A 14,841-nucleotide genomic window follows, 5' to 3' on the forward strand; every position below is an offset into this window, starting at 1 on the left:
AGAAGCTGTATCCCAGGAAGGATCTGAAGATTGCTAAACTGGTTTATTGTTGTCATGTGTCCCAGGGTAGAGTGGACATCTGTACAGGCAATTCATCACATCAGTACACTGAGAGGCAGAGCAGGTAATAGAGTGCAGAATAAAGTGTTACAGTTACAGAGAAATATCAGTGCAGGCAGACAATAGGTGCCAAGCCTTGATGAGGTAGATGGTGAAGTTAAGGGTACATGTTATTGTACAAAATGGGATATGATGAGGGCAGCTGTGTTCAGTAAAATGGACCCAGGAATTTACATTTATGGAGAGGCTGGGTCTAGGGGTAACACCTGGGGTGGGGGTGGGGGGGTTATTCAGTCACGAGTGATTAAAGAAAATAGATCTATGTTCTTAGAAGAATGGAGGATGCTTCTCATTAAAAAGAATAGATGGAATACGATGGAATAGATGCTTTCCCCAACGGTAGAATTTTGAAAGAGCAGACGAGGGGTGGTGATATAAAGCCGAGGGATGTAGGAACAGTACAGTAGGAGGTACATCCTCTGCCCTGGAGGGTTGTAGAGTCTGGATCATTGGGGAAAGATAAATTTGTGAAAGCTGAGGGATGAAGGGTGATGAACTGGCGATGAAGCCTGGGGTCAGTCAGCCATTGTTGTATTCAGTGGTGAGATAGGTTTGAGAGGCTATTTCTGTTCTTTATGTAGAACAGAGAAGGTTAAGAGGAGCTTTAATGGAGAAACTAACACCAGTAGCGGAGGGGGGGGGGGGTCAGTGACCAGAGGGGGCTTACTGTTTATTTTTATAGTGAATGATTTTGACTGAGGTCACTGAAGGGGTGATGAGAGCAGGTTGAACAGGAACTTTCTATGGAGAAATTGTTGAGGACAATTTGTAGGGTCATGAAGACAGAACAGGGGTCTTAGACTATTGGGGAGTTCTTTCAAAGAACGAGCACTGGCTTCATGGGCTTGAAAGTCTTTGCCCTGCGCTGGGTCAGCACACTGCTGTCTCTCCTTGTCTGCTTGGGTTGATAGCAGAAAGAGCTCTTATTTGATTTTACTTCCCACCCTTTTGTGCTCTCACCCACTTCATTTCTTTTTCACTTAATAAAACCTTGGTCCCTCCCCGCCTTCAGTGCCTTGGGGTGATTGGAGAATGTGTTCTGGTGTAATGTGGATGCATTAACTTTCCACAGAAGGGGAGGCTGAGGAAAAGTTGCCCCCTACTCCAATGCTTCCCTCCCCCCTTTCCTCCTCCCCTCCCCCTTCTGGCCCTTCTATTTTTGCCTCATTTCCACTCCCCCCACTCCCTATTACCCATCTTTGTCTTTCTCCCCCATCTGTTTCTGGTTCCATCTGCCATCCACCTCTCCCCTAAGTTCCCATTATCATCTCCTTATCGGATTCCTGCATAATCCTCATCCCCCCCCCCCCACCTCACCCTCTTTTTTTGTCTGTATCTGTCTGTCATCCACCTGCCTCTCCCCACGAACCTGCCTGTTAGCTTTCACCATTTCACCAATCACCTAGGGCCTCTCTCTCTTTTGTTGGCTATCTCCCCCTCTCCCATATATTGCTGATGCAGGATTTTGACCTGAAATGTTCACAGTACCACAGGTGCTGCTCGACCTGTTGAGTTCCTCCAATGGGCTGTTCATTGCTCGATGCCATCCAATCTATGCTTGCCTGTGTCTACTGCAACCCCTCCCTAAACTCCCTCCACCCCTCATGTTCATGGGGATGCCACAGATTGTTAGTGGAGAGGGTGTTTCCAATGGAGGGAGTGTCTAGAGCCAGAGGGGACCAACTCAGAATACAGGGACAACCTTGAGGTCAGAGATGAGGAGGAATTTCTATAGACAGAGGATGGTGAATCTGTGGAATTCATTGGCTCAGACTGCTGTGATGGCTAAGACATTGGGTATATTCAAAGTGGGTTCTTGATTAGTAAGGGCATCAAAGGGTACAGGGAGAAGGCATGAGAATAGAGTTAAGGGGGAAAATAGGTCAACCATGATCAGTTGGTGGACCAGACTCAATGGGCTGAATGGCTTCACTCTGCTCCTATGCCTTAGTTTGATTTCTAACCTTAGTTGAACCCAGGGGCCTTCCCCAAGTTTATAAGCAAATATACTTTCAGTAGAGACTTTCCAGTAGAAGGTAAGTTGTTTATTTGTATCAGCTATTGGAGGCAGATGTGATAGAGGTTCTTAGATAGGCACATGAATATGTGAATGAAGGGAAATGGACCACATGCAGGAAGAAGGTATTAGTAAAATCAAGTATCATTTCATTGAATTAGCTTGGCAGAATATCATGGGCTGAAGGACATTTCTTGTGCAGTATAAGGACAGGAAAGACCCTGCAGGCTTTGCCATTTATCCAGACTGGTGTGACTTTTAACTCTAATTAACCTCCCTTCATCACTCTTCATCCTCTTGACCAACCAGGACTACTCAAATATTTCAGTCATGTTTCACCTTCCCAGCCGAGTCCGGCAGAGATTTCAGTGGTGCAGGGTGGAGGGTTCCAGATCCCCCTAATGAGGAAAATTCCTGATGTCATCCCCCCCAACCTAATCATGCTTTGAGGTTAAGGTTAAATCCATTATCATGGACATACCTATGGGAGACAATACTGAGTCTGATTTGAGTCACTTAATTACTCATATTTTAATTGCTTTTCATCAGTGAGGTAGTAACTTGCTGTCTCAGGCAAAGGTAGTCACAGTAATACGTACAGATTGGGAACAGGGAGGCCACTCAGCCCCTTGAGCCTACTCTCATTTAATGAGATCATACTTGGTCTAAGTGTAACCTCACTCTACATTCCCATTCTTCCTTTCACTCCATTGCTTCAGGAACCTAGTTAGCTCAAAAAATTTTAAAGTCCTTGCTTCCGATGCTTTTGAGAAAAAGAGTTCCAAAGACACTTGACCCTAGTGTGGAAATTTAGTCTCCTCCTTGTCTTAAGTGGCTGATCTATTTTTAAATCTGGATTCCACACAAGAAGAATTATTCTCCCCACAGCCTCTCCCAGACAGGATCCATTAGATCTTTCCTGAATCATAGAGCACAGAAATAGACCCTTTTAGGCCACCATGTGCATGCTGACTATAATCCCTCTCCTTTTTGCCTTCATTAGGCTCACATTCTTCCACGGATTTTTATCCAGTCGCATGTCCAAGCACCCTTTTCTTAAATATTGTAGTTGTATTTTCCTCTACTACCTCCTCTGCCTCAGCGTGGGAAAACTTAACCCTCAGATCTCCTCCACTTGCACCTTAAACCTATGTCCTCTAGATCTAGACTCTTCACCCTGAGAAGAAAAGAACTCTTTCAATCCATTACTTTTCCAAACTCTTACAGGTACGAGCTTAACCTGTGCTGTTGCAAGTTGCCTGAAATAGCTGTGGAATGGTGGATGTTGTGCATTTCCACATTGGGGGTTTGCTGTCTGACTCTTGGTGAGAGGATGTAGTAGACGGGGCCAGCCTCTGATTCTGGGTGGCTGGAACGTCAAGTTGGGTCCCTGACATCCAGCAACACCTGGTGGCTGTTCAGCACCTTCCCCTGTTGCACCTCCCTACAAAGAGCTTCACAGGAGACCTGCTGTAGAGGGGCCGGGAGATGTAGACAAAGAGCATCCTGAAGGGGGAGGGCGGGAGAAGTGGAAGGAACACTTCTGGGAGGAGTTCTGGAGTTTTGGATGGGGGCCTCTGAAGGCATAGCCGCCAGTGAGAGCACGAAGTGAATACCAGAAGGCCCTCCTCTTTTGGATGCAGGCTAGTATGTCAGGACTGGCACTGAGAAGTCAGCATGGTGGAGGTGGACAGATGAGAAGAAGGAAAATTAAGAAAGAGGCAAAATGGAGGACAAAAGCCAGTCTTTGTTTCTTCTCCTACAATCCTTAGTATTTGTCTCCCACCACGTGAGTCCAGAGTCCAACATGAGGTAGCTTGATGAGCCTACATCTAGGCTGGAGGGAGTTGAGAGTGGGTGATACCAGCCATTTGAATTTCCCACCACCTCAAGGATGAACAGTGGGGATTTGCTATGTCCGGTGTCGACATGGGCCTGCAGCTTGCTGGGCGCCACACCTCTGTGGTACCTGGCCGGGGAAGGCGACAACTTCAAATTGTGGTTACTGTGACACTGATGCAAGGGTCATCCTCATTGTCCTGAGAGCCCCTCCCACTCTGGGAACTATGAACGTGACGGTGCATGGAACGGTTTCATCTTTGTCGATTCTCTTGGTGTCAACCCTTTTGCTGACAGGGCGCGTTGCCGGGATGCTGTAAGTCGAATCCATGGTTACCGAGGCAAGACCACTATTCTTAAACCTAATGCTGCAACTTTACCGAAAACTGGTTATGGAAGCAGGCCGTTGGGCCAGTCAGTCTCTGCTAGACAAAATCCCAGGAAGTATTGCAGGTCTTGTAGTTTCTGCAGCATTAATAATACATAGAACAGCATAGTAGAGGTCCTTCGGTCCACGATGTTGTGCTAGTGTTTTGATGTACTCTTAAGATCAATCTAACCCTTTCCTGCTACACAGCCTGCAGTTTTTCTATCATCCACGTGCCTATCTGAGAGACTCTTAAATGCTCCTCATGTATTTGCCTCAAGTACTACCCCTGGCAGGGCAATGCACGCACCCACCACTCTGTGTTTAAAAAAAAAACTTACCTCTGTTTTAGCCTTTGTTTTCCTCAACGGCTGTTCTTTATGGTTGTTTTATTTGCATGACATTATCCCTTTTTTTCTTTTTATTTTTTGCTGCTCTTTGAAAGGCTCTTGGGAGGATTTAACAGTGTGGGTGGATCAGATGGAAAAGCTTGATGGGGCTGAAGGTGCGTAACAGCGTTGCTTCTCAGATCCTATCCTGTACCTCGTTTGGGGCCCCTGTCGTCGTCACATTCGCTAACCTCCTGTTGTATTGTTGGACAGACCTTTCAACAGTGCTTCTTCACAAATGTTGCACACTACATCACAGTCAATTTAAAAAAAAACCTTGTGAGGTAGCGTCTACTATCGGGAGCCTGACACCTATTATACTGTGATGATAAGCAGGTACCTAATTCCAGGATGGGGACTTGGGGGTGGCTGTTTGCCTCAGGACTGGACATAATTCCCTGCACTCTGGAAAAAGCAGCTGACAGATCTCTCATGTCAGCTTTGGAGATCTTGTTGCTTAGTTTAAAGCCGCGGTCTCAGAGATCCCTTTCTTGTGGCACCACATGCCATGTTCACAGAACATACAGCTCAGTCAACTCACGTGTGTTTGTAACATATAATGTTTATCCTGTGTTCTCCGGAGACCCCTGGCACTTCTTTCCAGTGACAGCCCAACCCCCAGAGAGGCTGGTGGCTGGGTTTTGGTATGGTTTAGAGATTCCAGGCAAGAGCTGTGTGCAAACAGGTATAGACCTGTATAGTACAGCACAAACAGAATGCTGGAGGAACTCAACAGGTCAGGCAGCATCTGTAGAGAGAAGCGGGCAGTCAATGCTTTGAATCGAGATCTGAATCAGGGGTGGAGCTTGTTACAAAAGGAAACAGTTTTAGCAGATCCTTGGGTTTTGTTAGGTGTTGTTAGGTTAGGTGTTGTTGCCCTTCACTTTGACTTGTACGATGTTATCTTTCTTCAGGTGAAATATTTGGGCCGCGTTGGAAAAATAACTCCCAACATTAAAACTGGGATATTTTAGACATGCAGGTTTTTCGGATGGAATGTTTTATTTCAATGAACTCTGATTCTAAAGCATGTGACCAGAGCACCAAAACGCAGCTCTCTGAGAGTTCTACACCCCCTTGGCATTACTCTGGCAGTATTGCCTTGTACTTGGGGTGAAGCTCTGGAGTTGGACTTGACCCTGGAACCTTGGGACCCAAAATTGAGAGTAGACCATTTCCCTTTTGTGTAGGGCCAAGATCCAGGCAAACTACCAGTTTCTGCTCCCTTCCTCACTACCATCATTTGAGCTTCCCAGGTCTCAGTTCAAGGAATTCGTGATCTCTCCTCAACATCCTCCTCTTTCACCACATCTTTGGTCATCTTCCAACAGACTTGTTATCAAGTTTTGTTGACACCCTGCTGGGCCACCCTGGTACGTGTTGCCCTTAATGTCATTGTACAATTAATGTCATTATTACAGTTTTGACAGTGCCCTGAGGAAATACCTTTTGGTGAGCTGCAGTCCCAAGAGATGGCCACTGGTAAAATTAGTCAAGCCACTCTGTTGATCGAAGCAGATCTGTGCTTTGGTAGCACAAGACTTTCTTGGTCTTCTGACCCTTATCACTCACTGATGAAAACACTGGCTATTGTTGCTTTCTCAGGGAAGGAATTCCAGCTTTAATTTGGGAAGAGTCAGAGAACTACAGCACAGAAAAACAGGCCGTTCTGCCCAAATCATTCATGCCAACCAAGGTGCCCATCTAATCTAGTCCCATTTGCCCCCATTTATCCCATATCCCTCTCTCCACGTACCTGTCCAAATGTCATAGAGTGTGGGAACAGGCCCTTCGTCCCAACTGGTCTATACTCACCAAGGTGCCTACGTGAGCTGGGCTAATTGCTGCATTTGTCCCATTTCCCTTTGAACCTTTCGTATCCATTATTAAGGAAGTCCATTCAGGGCATGCCCTTTTCTCACTGTTACACAGAAAACCCACAGCACAATACAGGTCCTTCAGCCCACAAAGCTGTGCCGAACATGTCCCTACCTTAGAACTACCTAGGCTTTACCCATAGCCCTCTATTTTTCTAAGCTCCATATAGCCATCCAGGAGACTCTTAAAAGACCCTATCGTTTCTGCCTCCATCGCCACCACTGGCAGCCCATTCCACGCGCTCACCACTCTCTGCGTTTAAAAAAAAACACCCCTGACATCTCCTCTGTACCTACTTCCAAGCACCTTAAAACTGTGCTCTCTCATGCCAGCCGTTTCAGCCCTGGGTAAAAGCCTCTGACTATCCACACAATCAATGCCTCTCATTATCTTGAACACCTCTAACAGGTCACCTCTCATCCTCCATCGCTCCAAGGAGAAAAGGCCGAGTTCACTCAACCTATTCTCATAAAGCATGCTCCCCACTCCAGGCAACATCCTTGTAAATCTCCTCTGCACCCTTTCTATGGTTTCTACATCCTTCCTGTAGTGAGGCAACCAGAACTGAGCACAGTACTGCAAGTGGGGTCTGACCAGGGTCCTATATATCTGCAACATTACCTTTCGGCTCTTAAACTCAATCCCACAATTGATGAAGGCCAATGCACTGTATGCTTTCTGAACCACAGAGTCAGCCTGCGCAGCAGCTTTGAGTGTCCTATGGACTCGGACCCCAAGATCCCTCTGATCCTCCACACTGCCAAGAGTCTTACCATTAATACTATATTCAGCCATCATATTTGACCTACCAAAATGAACCACCTCACACTTATCTGGGTTGAACTCCATCTGCCACTTCTCAGCCCAGTTTTTCATCCTATCAATGTCTCGTTGTAACCTCTGACAGCCCTCCACACTATCCACAGCACAGCAGGCAGGAGGTACAGAAGACTGAAGGTACACACTCAGTGATTCAGGAACAGCTTCTTCCCCTCTGCCATTCGATTCCTAAATGGACATTGAACCCTTGAACACTACCTCACTTTATTAATATATATAATTTTTTTTGCTTAATTTTAATCTCTTCAATATACATATACTGTAATTGATTTATATGTTATTGTTTTTTTCTTCTAGATTATGTATTGCATTGAACTGCTTCTGCTAAGATAACAAATTTCACGTCACATGCCGGTGATAATAAACCGGATTTTGATTCTAAAGTTGCTCAAATGGCTTTTAAACATAATTATACCTGCCTCTGCCAGTTTTCTCCTCTGTCATTTCTGATCTCACCAGCAGAGCAGGCGTCCCAGCAATAAGACACTACCAGAACAGGACGATATAATTTCTTATGACAATGTTAGCCTTGCTACTGCCTGGTACAAAGGGGGCATCTTTTAATGTTGTTATTGTACCTGCCTTAACCACTTCCTCTGACAACTCTTTCCGGGGAGGGGGAAGGGGAGCATTATCCCTCGGGTTCCTATTAAAACTCTCCCCCTCACTTTAAATCTCTGCCCTCTAGTTTTTGATTTCCTTTTCCTGGGGAAAAAGACCCAGCCTGTCCATCCTCTCTGTGTAACTCAGTAAATCCTGGCAGCATCCTTGTAAATCTTCCTGACATCATCCTGGAACCATTTGGTTGTCATTTAACGTTCCGGTGCAATTCCTGTACCTTTGGGTAAAATAGTCTCTCTCTATCCAACCGCCTGAATTCAGTTCCCTGCTGCTTCTCTTCATCCTAACCAGTTAACATTAACCTTCCTCTCAGTCACTCCGTGTACCTGTAACTTGGCTGCTGTTCGTCCGTTCTTCCCCTGGTCTCTCCGCCCGCTATGTGGAGGAGTGACTCCATGTGTGTCATCTCTGCCCCTGTCCTTTTGCAACTTTTGAGGAGATGAGACCCTTATCAGAGCATCCTAAAAGCATCCCTTGGTGTGGCTACCATCTGCCTCAGCTTGAGTTCCATGGTCAGAAGCTGAAACTGAATGAGACAAGCACAAATATGCCAGAGGGGCCTGGGTGCTTGGAAATATTTACAGATGCCAGCTGCGTAATCCTGGTCAGCGTGGGTTTAACTCTTACGTGATGTGTGCAAGGCTCGAGATTTCTTTTCATTCTCTGAACCTAAAACTACAACAGCTTGCTAGATTAAATAATTGGTCAATTAAGAGTTAACTGTTGGGGTGGGATGGTGTTTCACCAAGGACAGTGCAAGCCAGGTGGATGTCACAACAATCCTGTAACCTCATGATCCACTGCTAGTGCTCTGAATGAGTAAATGTAAATTCCTTCACTGTCACTGGCATTTGAACTTTGGCTTGTGAGTCAGTGGTCTGCGCTTCCCAGTCACCTAGTGAAGTAACTTTATTGACATCCTCTGAAATATGTGCCAAATATCTTTTTAAGATCTACATACCTGAAGCTTCTCTGTGAAAATCTACCCGCTTTTATGCTTGGGATGCTTTTTTTATTTTAAGTACTGCAAAGCTTTGGTTTTATTTTTTTTTAAAAAAAGTTCTGCTGTTAAGTTTCACACCTCAGACATTTTGAGGTTGAGCTGTTTCTGTGTAAAAGTAATTGTAAACCACAGCTAAATATGGATGGTTGTCTGTTACACAGATAAGTATGTTTCACCCTTCACTTTCACTTCTGCAATTCATAGGAGTTCTATAGCACTGATATAGGCCCTTTGGCCCATTGACTCCATGCTAGTTATCACCATCCATTACTGTAATGTTATCCACTCCCTATGTTCCCATCAGCATCCTTCACATTGTATGACCCACTTGCACACTGACCTACACCTCTGTAGGATGTGGGAGGAAAGAAGAGTACCCACAGGAAATCCAGGTGCTGTAGTCATAGGGAGGACTCCACAAAGACAGCACCAGAGGCCATGATTAAACCAGGACTCTAGCACTGTGTGGCAGTGGCTCTATCAGTTGTTCCACTATGCTGCCCAGTTCTTGAGCACTTAAATCAAAGTCAGTTTAATCAATTATGTAATTAATGGCTAATAAACCCTCCAGCAAATTTGGGAGGAAATTCCTCTTTGAGATGTAGTGGAAAATGAAGGAATCTCGGCCGTGATGTAAACCCCTCCTCCAGTCCATCCTCTTGCAGCCTCGGTGTTGTGAGCTCAAGAATCCACAACCTAACCATCTCCTTATTTTAAAACCCTTTCCAAAATTTACTGAGCTGGCTTTCAGTGACGTCCCTTCTTCGTTTGATTGGTCAAAGTGAGTTTGATACTGCTCTGATAAGGACAGAAGCAGAATTCGGCAATTCGGCCCATAGAGTCTGCTCTGCCATTCCATTTAATTAATTAATTTATTGATTGAGGTTCAGTGTGGACTAGGCTCCTCCAGCCCTTTGAGCCTCACCACCCAGCAATCCCCCATTTAACCCTAGCCTAACCATGGGACAATTTACAATGACCAGTTAACCTACCAACTGCTACATCTTTAGACTATGGGAGGAAACCCATGCCATCACGAGGAGGACGTGCAAACTCATTACAGGCAGCAGTGGGAATTGAACACGTATCACCTCTTCCATTGTGCTAACCACTACATCAGCGTTTATTATCCCTCTCAATCCCATTCTCCTGCCTTCCCCCTCTAACTTTTGATGTTGTTACTCCATTATAAATGTATTCAGTGACTTCGTTTCCACGGCTGTCTGCAGCAATAAATTCCACGGATTCAGCATACTCTGGCTAAAGAAATTCCTCCTCATCTTTGTTCTAAATGGACATTTCTCTATTCTGTAGCTGTGCCCTTTGGTCCTAGACTCCCCCACTATATGAAACGTCCTCTCCATGTGCAATCTGTCAAGGCTTTTCAATATTTTATGCGTTTCACTGATATCCACCCCCCCCCTTCCCATTCCTCTAAACTCCAGGGAGCACGTCTAGAGGCATTAAATGCTCCACACACATTAACCCTTTCGTTCTCAGAATCATTCTCGTGAACCTCCTCAGGACCCTCTCCAATGCCAAAACATCCTTCTGCCGAGGGATTGTACGCTTTTGTTTAAGGATTCTCTTCAGAGCTCGACGGCAATAGTAGCAATCTCTCGGAAACACATCCAGCAGCAACTACTTTCCAGAATACTGGAAACTTGTAAGAAATTTAGACGAGTTTTGAGATTGGATGCATGGAATTGAACTGGGTGATTAGAATAAGCAACTCCCAGTCTTGGCAGCTAGGCTTTGGTTAAGAGGAGATCACGGGAGGATTCTGGTAGAAGATGGAGGGGGTTGTGTTTCTCTGTCAGTGACCAGGGCAGCACAACTGTGTTCAATGGTGTGAAGACTTTCATAAAGTCCTAATTGTCTTCAGATGAAAATCAAAGTTGCTGGAAATCTGAAATGTGAACAGGAAATGCTGGTAACACTCAGTGGGTCACAGACCTGAGATGTTAACAACTCCCCTCTACAGATGCTGCCTGAGCTGCTGAGAATTTCCAGCAATCTGCTTTCCTTTATGCACTTTACATGATGTGAAGATTGAGAGCGGGCAGTTTGTATACAGTGAGCTCCCACAAACAGCCATGTGATAGCGAGCACACAGTCTGTGGTGAGGTTGACTGCATTGAGAGAGTTTAATTGGACTTGTGCTTGGGGCCATGGAGCAATCTGAACACAGTCCCTTTGCCCAACCAGTTCATGCCAACCACAGTGTTCACTCAGCTGGTCCCAATTTCCTAAAATGATATGTGTTTTCCCCATATCCATCCAAGGCGCACCCTCCATCTACCTGAAGTGCTTCCTAGATTATACATTCGTGCCTCCTCAATCAGTTTCTCGGGTTCACTATGTTCGCCATCCTCTACACGGTAAATATTGCACTTCAGATTCCATTTAAATCTATTCCCCCTTGCACTATGTCTTATTTCTCGTAACTTTGGACACCCTTTCTGGGGTAAGGACTGTTATCTATGCCTATTAATTTTAACCATTTTTATAAGGACATCCCTGCAAGCATGACGTCCCTGCATCATGCACTACGTCTACCCTCACCATTATCCTGGACCACACACACAAACAACACTTCACTTGTCTGTCGGGTTCATCTACTGTAGCCGGTCGGTGCTCCTGGTGCGGCCTTCTCTACCCAATACAGATTGGAAGGCTGCTTTGGAGACGTTTGCCAGTCTGCCTTAAAAAGCAGGATTTCTGGTGGCTACCCATTTCGATTCAACTTTGCTTTCCAGTTCTGATATGTCTGATAATGAGGCCAAACTGAAGTTTGAGTAGCAGTGCCTTGTATTCATCTGGGTAGCATTCAGTCTGATGGCATGAACATCAATTTCTCAAACATCCAGCGTTTACTCCTTTCTTTATCTATTCCCTATTCTGGTTACCTCGTTATCCCTTCTCAGCTCCTCTTTCTCTTTATTTCATGGTCCACTTTCCTCTCCTATTGGATTCCTTCTTCAGCCCTGTATCTCTTCCATCTATCTCCTCCCAGTTTCTTACCTCATCACCCCTCCGCCAGCCACACTCCTTCCCCATGTACCTGGTCTCACCTATCAGCTGCCAGCTTGTGCTCCTTCCCCTCCCCACCCCCCACGTTATTCTGGCCTCTGCCTCTTGCTAATCCAGTCCGGATGAAGGGTTTTGGCCTGAAAAGTTGACTGTTTATTCCCTTCCATAGATGCTCCCTGACCTTTTGAGTTCCTCCAGCATTTTGTGTGTTGTTCATGATTTCCATCATCTGTGGAATCTCTTGTGTTTATTACGTGGTCAGCCTACATTTTCCTGCACTCCAAGGAGCAATGTGCTAGTCTGGCCCATTTCTCTCAATGACTCGGACTCTCTAGTCCTGGCAACATCCTGGTAAATCTTTTCTGCACATTTTCCAATGTATCCATGTCTTGTGTGCAGCAAAACTGTATACAGTACTCCCAGTGTGCTCTGACCAAGAGCTTGTACAACTGCACCAGGATGTCCCAACTCTATATAGATCACGGGTGTCAGACACAACTAATCTTGTCTTGTTCCTACAGCACAAACGTTAATCTTTAAGTCAAAGCCGTGCAAACCTGAATGGGCAGGTTCACTGCTAGCCTCCAAAAGAGGATTGCATGAAAGCTTGACAGATTTGAGGGGCCTGGGGTAATAGTTGGGAGTGTGGGAGGATTGGAGAAGCACAACGAATTGTTAAGGTTCTCAGAAGTAGGAATGAGTGTAGGTGTGTCAGAATGAGGGGCTGTTGGAGGTTTTCTCTTCTCCCCTTTGAGGGGTGGGGGGGGGTAACTGCATTTGGTCAGTTGAGTAAATTGTAATTAATGTACTGAGATACCGTGAAAAACTCAAACGAGAAAATCTGCAGATGCTGGAAATCCGAGCAACACACACAAAATGCTGGAGGATCTCAGCAGGCCAGGCAGCATCTATGGGGGACAAAGTACAGTCAACATTTCGTATACTGGAGGGAAAAAAAGGATGAGTAGCTTTAAAAGGTGGGGGGGGGGGACGGAGAGAGAGAAACACAAGGTGATAGGTGAAACCTGAAGGGGAGGGGTGAAGTAAAGAGCTGGGAAGTTGATTGGTGAATGAGATACAGGGCTGGAGAAGGGGGAATCTGATAGAAGAGGATGGAAGACTATGGAAGAAAGAAAAAGGGGGAGGAGCACCAGAGGGAGGCAATGGGCAGGCAAGGAGATGAGGTGAGAGAGAGATGGGGAGTAGTGAAAGGGGGGTGCATTACTGGAAGTTCGAGAAATCGCCGTTCATGCCATCAATTTGGAGGCTACCCAGACGGAAAATAAGGTGTTGTTCCTCCAACCTGAGTGTGGCCTCATTGTGACAGTAGAGGAGGCCATGGATTGATGTATCAGAATGGGAAGTGGAATTGAAATGGGTAACCACTGGGAGATCCCCGTCCGCTGTAGATGCTGCCTGGCCTGCTGAGTTCCTCCAGCATTTTGAGCGTGTTGCTTCCATAGTGAAAGACTGTTTTGCATGCCATCTGTGCAGATCATTTTACAGCATCAGTTCATTGAGATAGTAAAAGTGAAAAGCAGAAACTGAATTTTTAAATTTTTTTATTCATTTACGGAATGTGGGTGTCGCCAGCACTTATTGCCCGTCCCTAGTTGTCCTTGAGAAGGTGGTGATGAGCTGCCTTCTTGAACCGCTGCAGCCCCTGAGGTGTAAGTACATCCACAGTGCTGTTAGGGAGGGAATTCCATGATTCTGACCCAGCAACAATGAAGGAACGGTGATATGTTTCCAGATCAGGGTGGTGAGTGACTTGGAGGGAGATTTCTAAGTGGTGTGTTCCCAGGTATCTGCTGTACTTGTCCCTCCAGATGGTCGTGATCGTGGGTCTGGAAGGTGCTGCCTTAGGAACTTTGATGTGTTGTTGCAGCGCATCTTGTAGATAGTACACACTGCTGTAACTGTTTGTTGAATGCACAATAAAGTGTTACAGCTCCTGAAACAGTGCCCACAGAGAATAGAGTGCAAGGGTCATGGTGAGATAGAGAGATCGAGGTCTGTTCAAAGCTCTTATAACAATGGGATAGAAGCTGTCCTTGAGCCTGGTCATGTGCGTTTTCAAGTTTTTGTATCTCCTCCCTATTGGGAGGGTTTAAAAGAGAGAAAGCCTAGGGTTGGCGGGGTCTTTGATTATGTTAGCTGCCTTTCCAAAGTAATGGCAAGTGTAGGTGACGTCATTGGAGGAGAGGCTGGTTTTCATGATGGACTGAGCTGTGTACACAACTCTGCAATTTTTTTGAGGTGTTGGGCAGAGCAGAAACATTCTTTGTACATTCTGTGGGCCCCAGACTTAAATCAAAGAGTGGGATTCAGGACACTCTAGGGGGTTTGGGGTATCTCTACTGGAGATGCAGGAGAACTCTGGAGATATTGGGGATGAAGTTCCTTGGCAAAAGATGAACAGTCAACTCGGGTGGATTGAGCCAGTTTGTAACATGTGGACAGGAAGAAGTTGTTCAACTCCGAGTTGGATCAGTTGGTCTGCGACTCAACTCCATCCTAACTGTTAGTAACCTTGAAGAAGAAAAACCTGCCACACCTTATCTTAACCCAGCCTCCAGCTGCTTGGGGATGAGCTCACCCCTCCCTCGGGTCACTCCCACACATCCAGGTCAAGGTGACCTCCTCTGGCTGCATTGGTTTGAAAGTTATCCAGAAGTTAACCTAAGATCCGTAGGCTTTTGCCCAGAGGAGGTTTGCGAGAGTCAGGGGCACA

General features: G+C 45.8%; 1 protein-coding gene across 7 annotated transcripts in view; it reads left to right on the plus strand.

The window, feature by feature from the left end:
* rufy3 (RUN and FYVE domain containing 3) overlaps nucleotides 1-14,841 on the plus strand; it is a 71,097-nt gene that overhangs the window by 22,835 nt on the left and 33,421 nt on the right. For 4 of the 7 annotated variants that reach the window (XM_073042367.1, XM_073042372.1, XM_073042370.1 and 1 more), the window contains one exon: nucleotides 4,789-4,848. The exons of the other annotated variants lie outside the window; for them this stretch is intronic. In XM_073042367.1, the coding sequence (XP_072898468.1) occupies nucleotides 4,789-4,848 (60 nt within the window). The remainder of the gene's footprint in view (nucleotides 1-4,788; nucleotides 4,849-14,841) is intronic. 7 annotated transcript variants of the gene reach the window in all.

Source organism: Hemitrygon akajei, chromosome 4 (genome assembly GCF_048418815.1).
Source record: "Hemitrygon akajei chromosome 4, sHemAka1.3, whole genome shotgun sequence".
NCBI lineage: Eukaryota > Metazoa > Chordata > Chondrichthyes > Myliobatiformes > Dasyatidae > Hemitrygon > Hemitrygon akajei.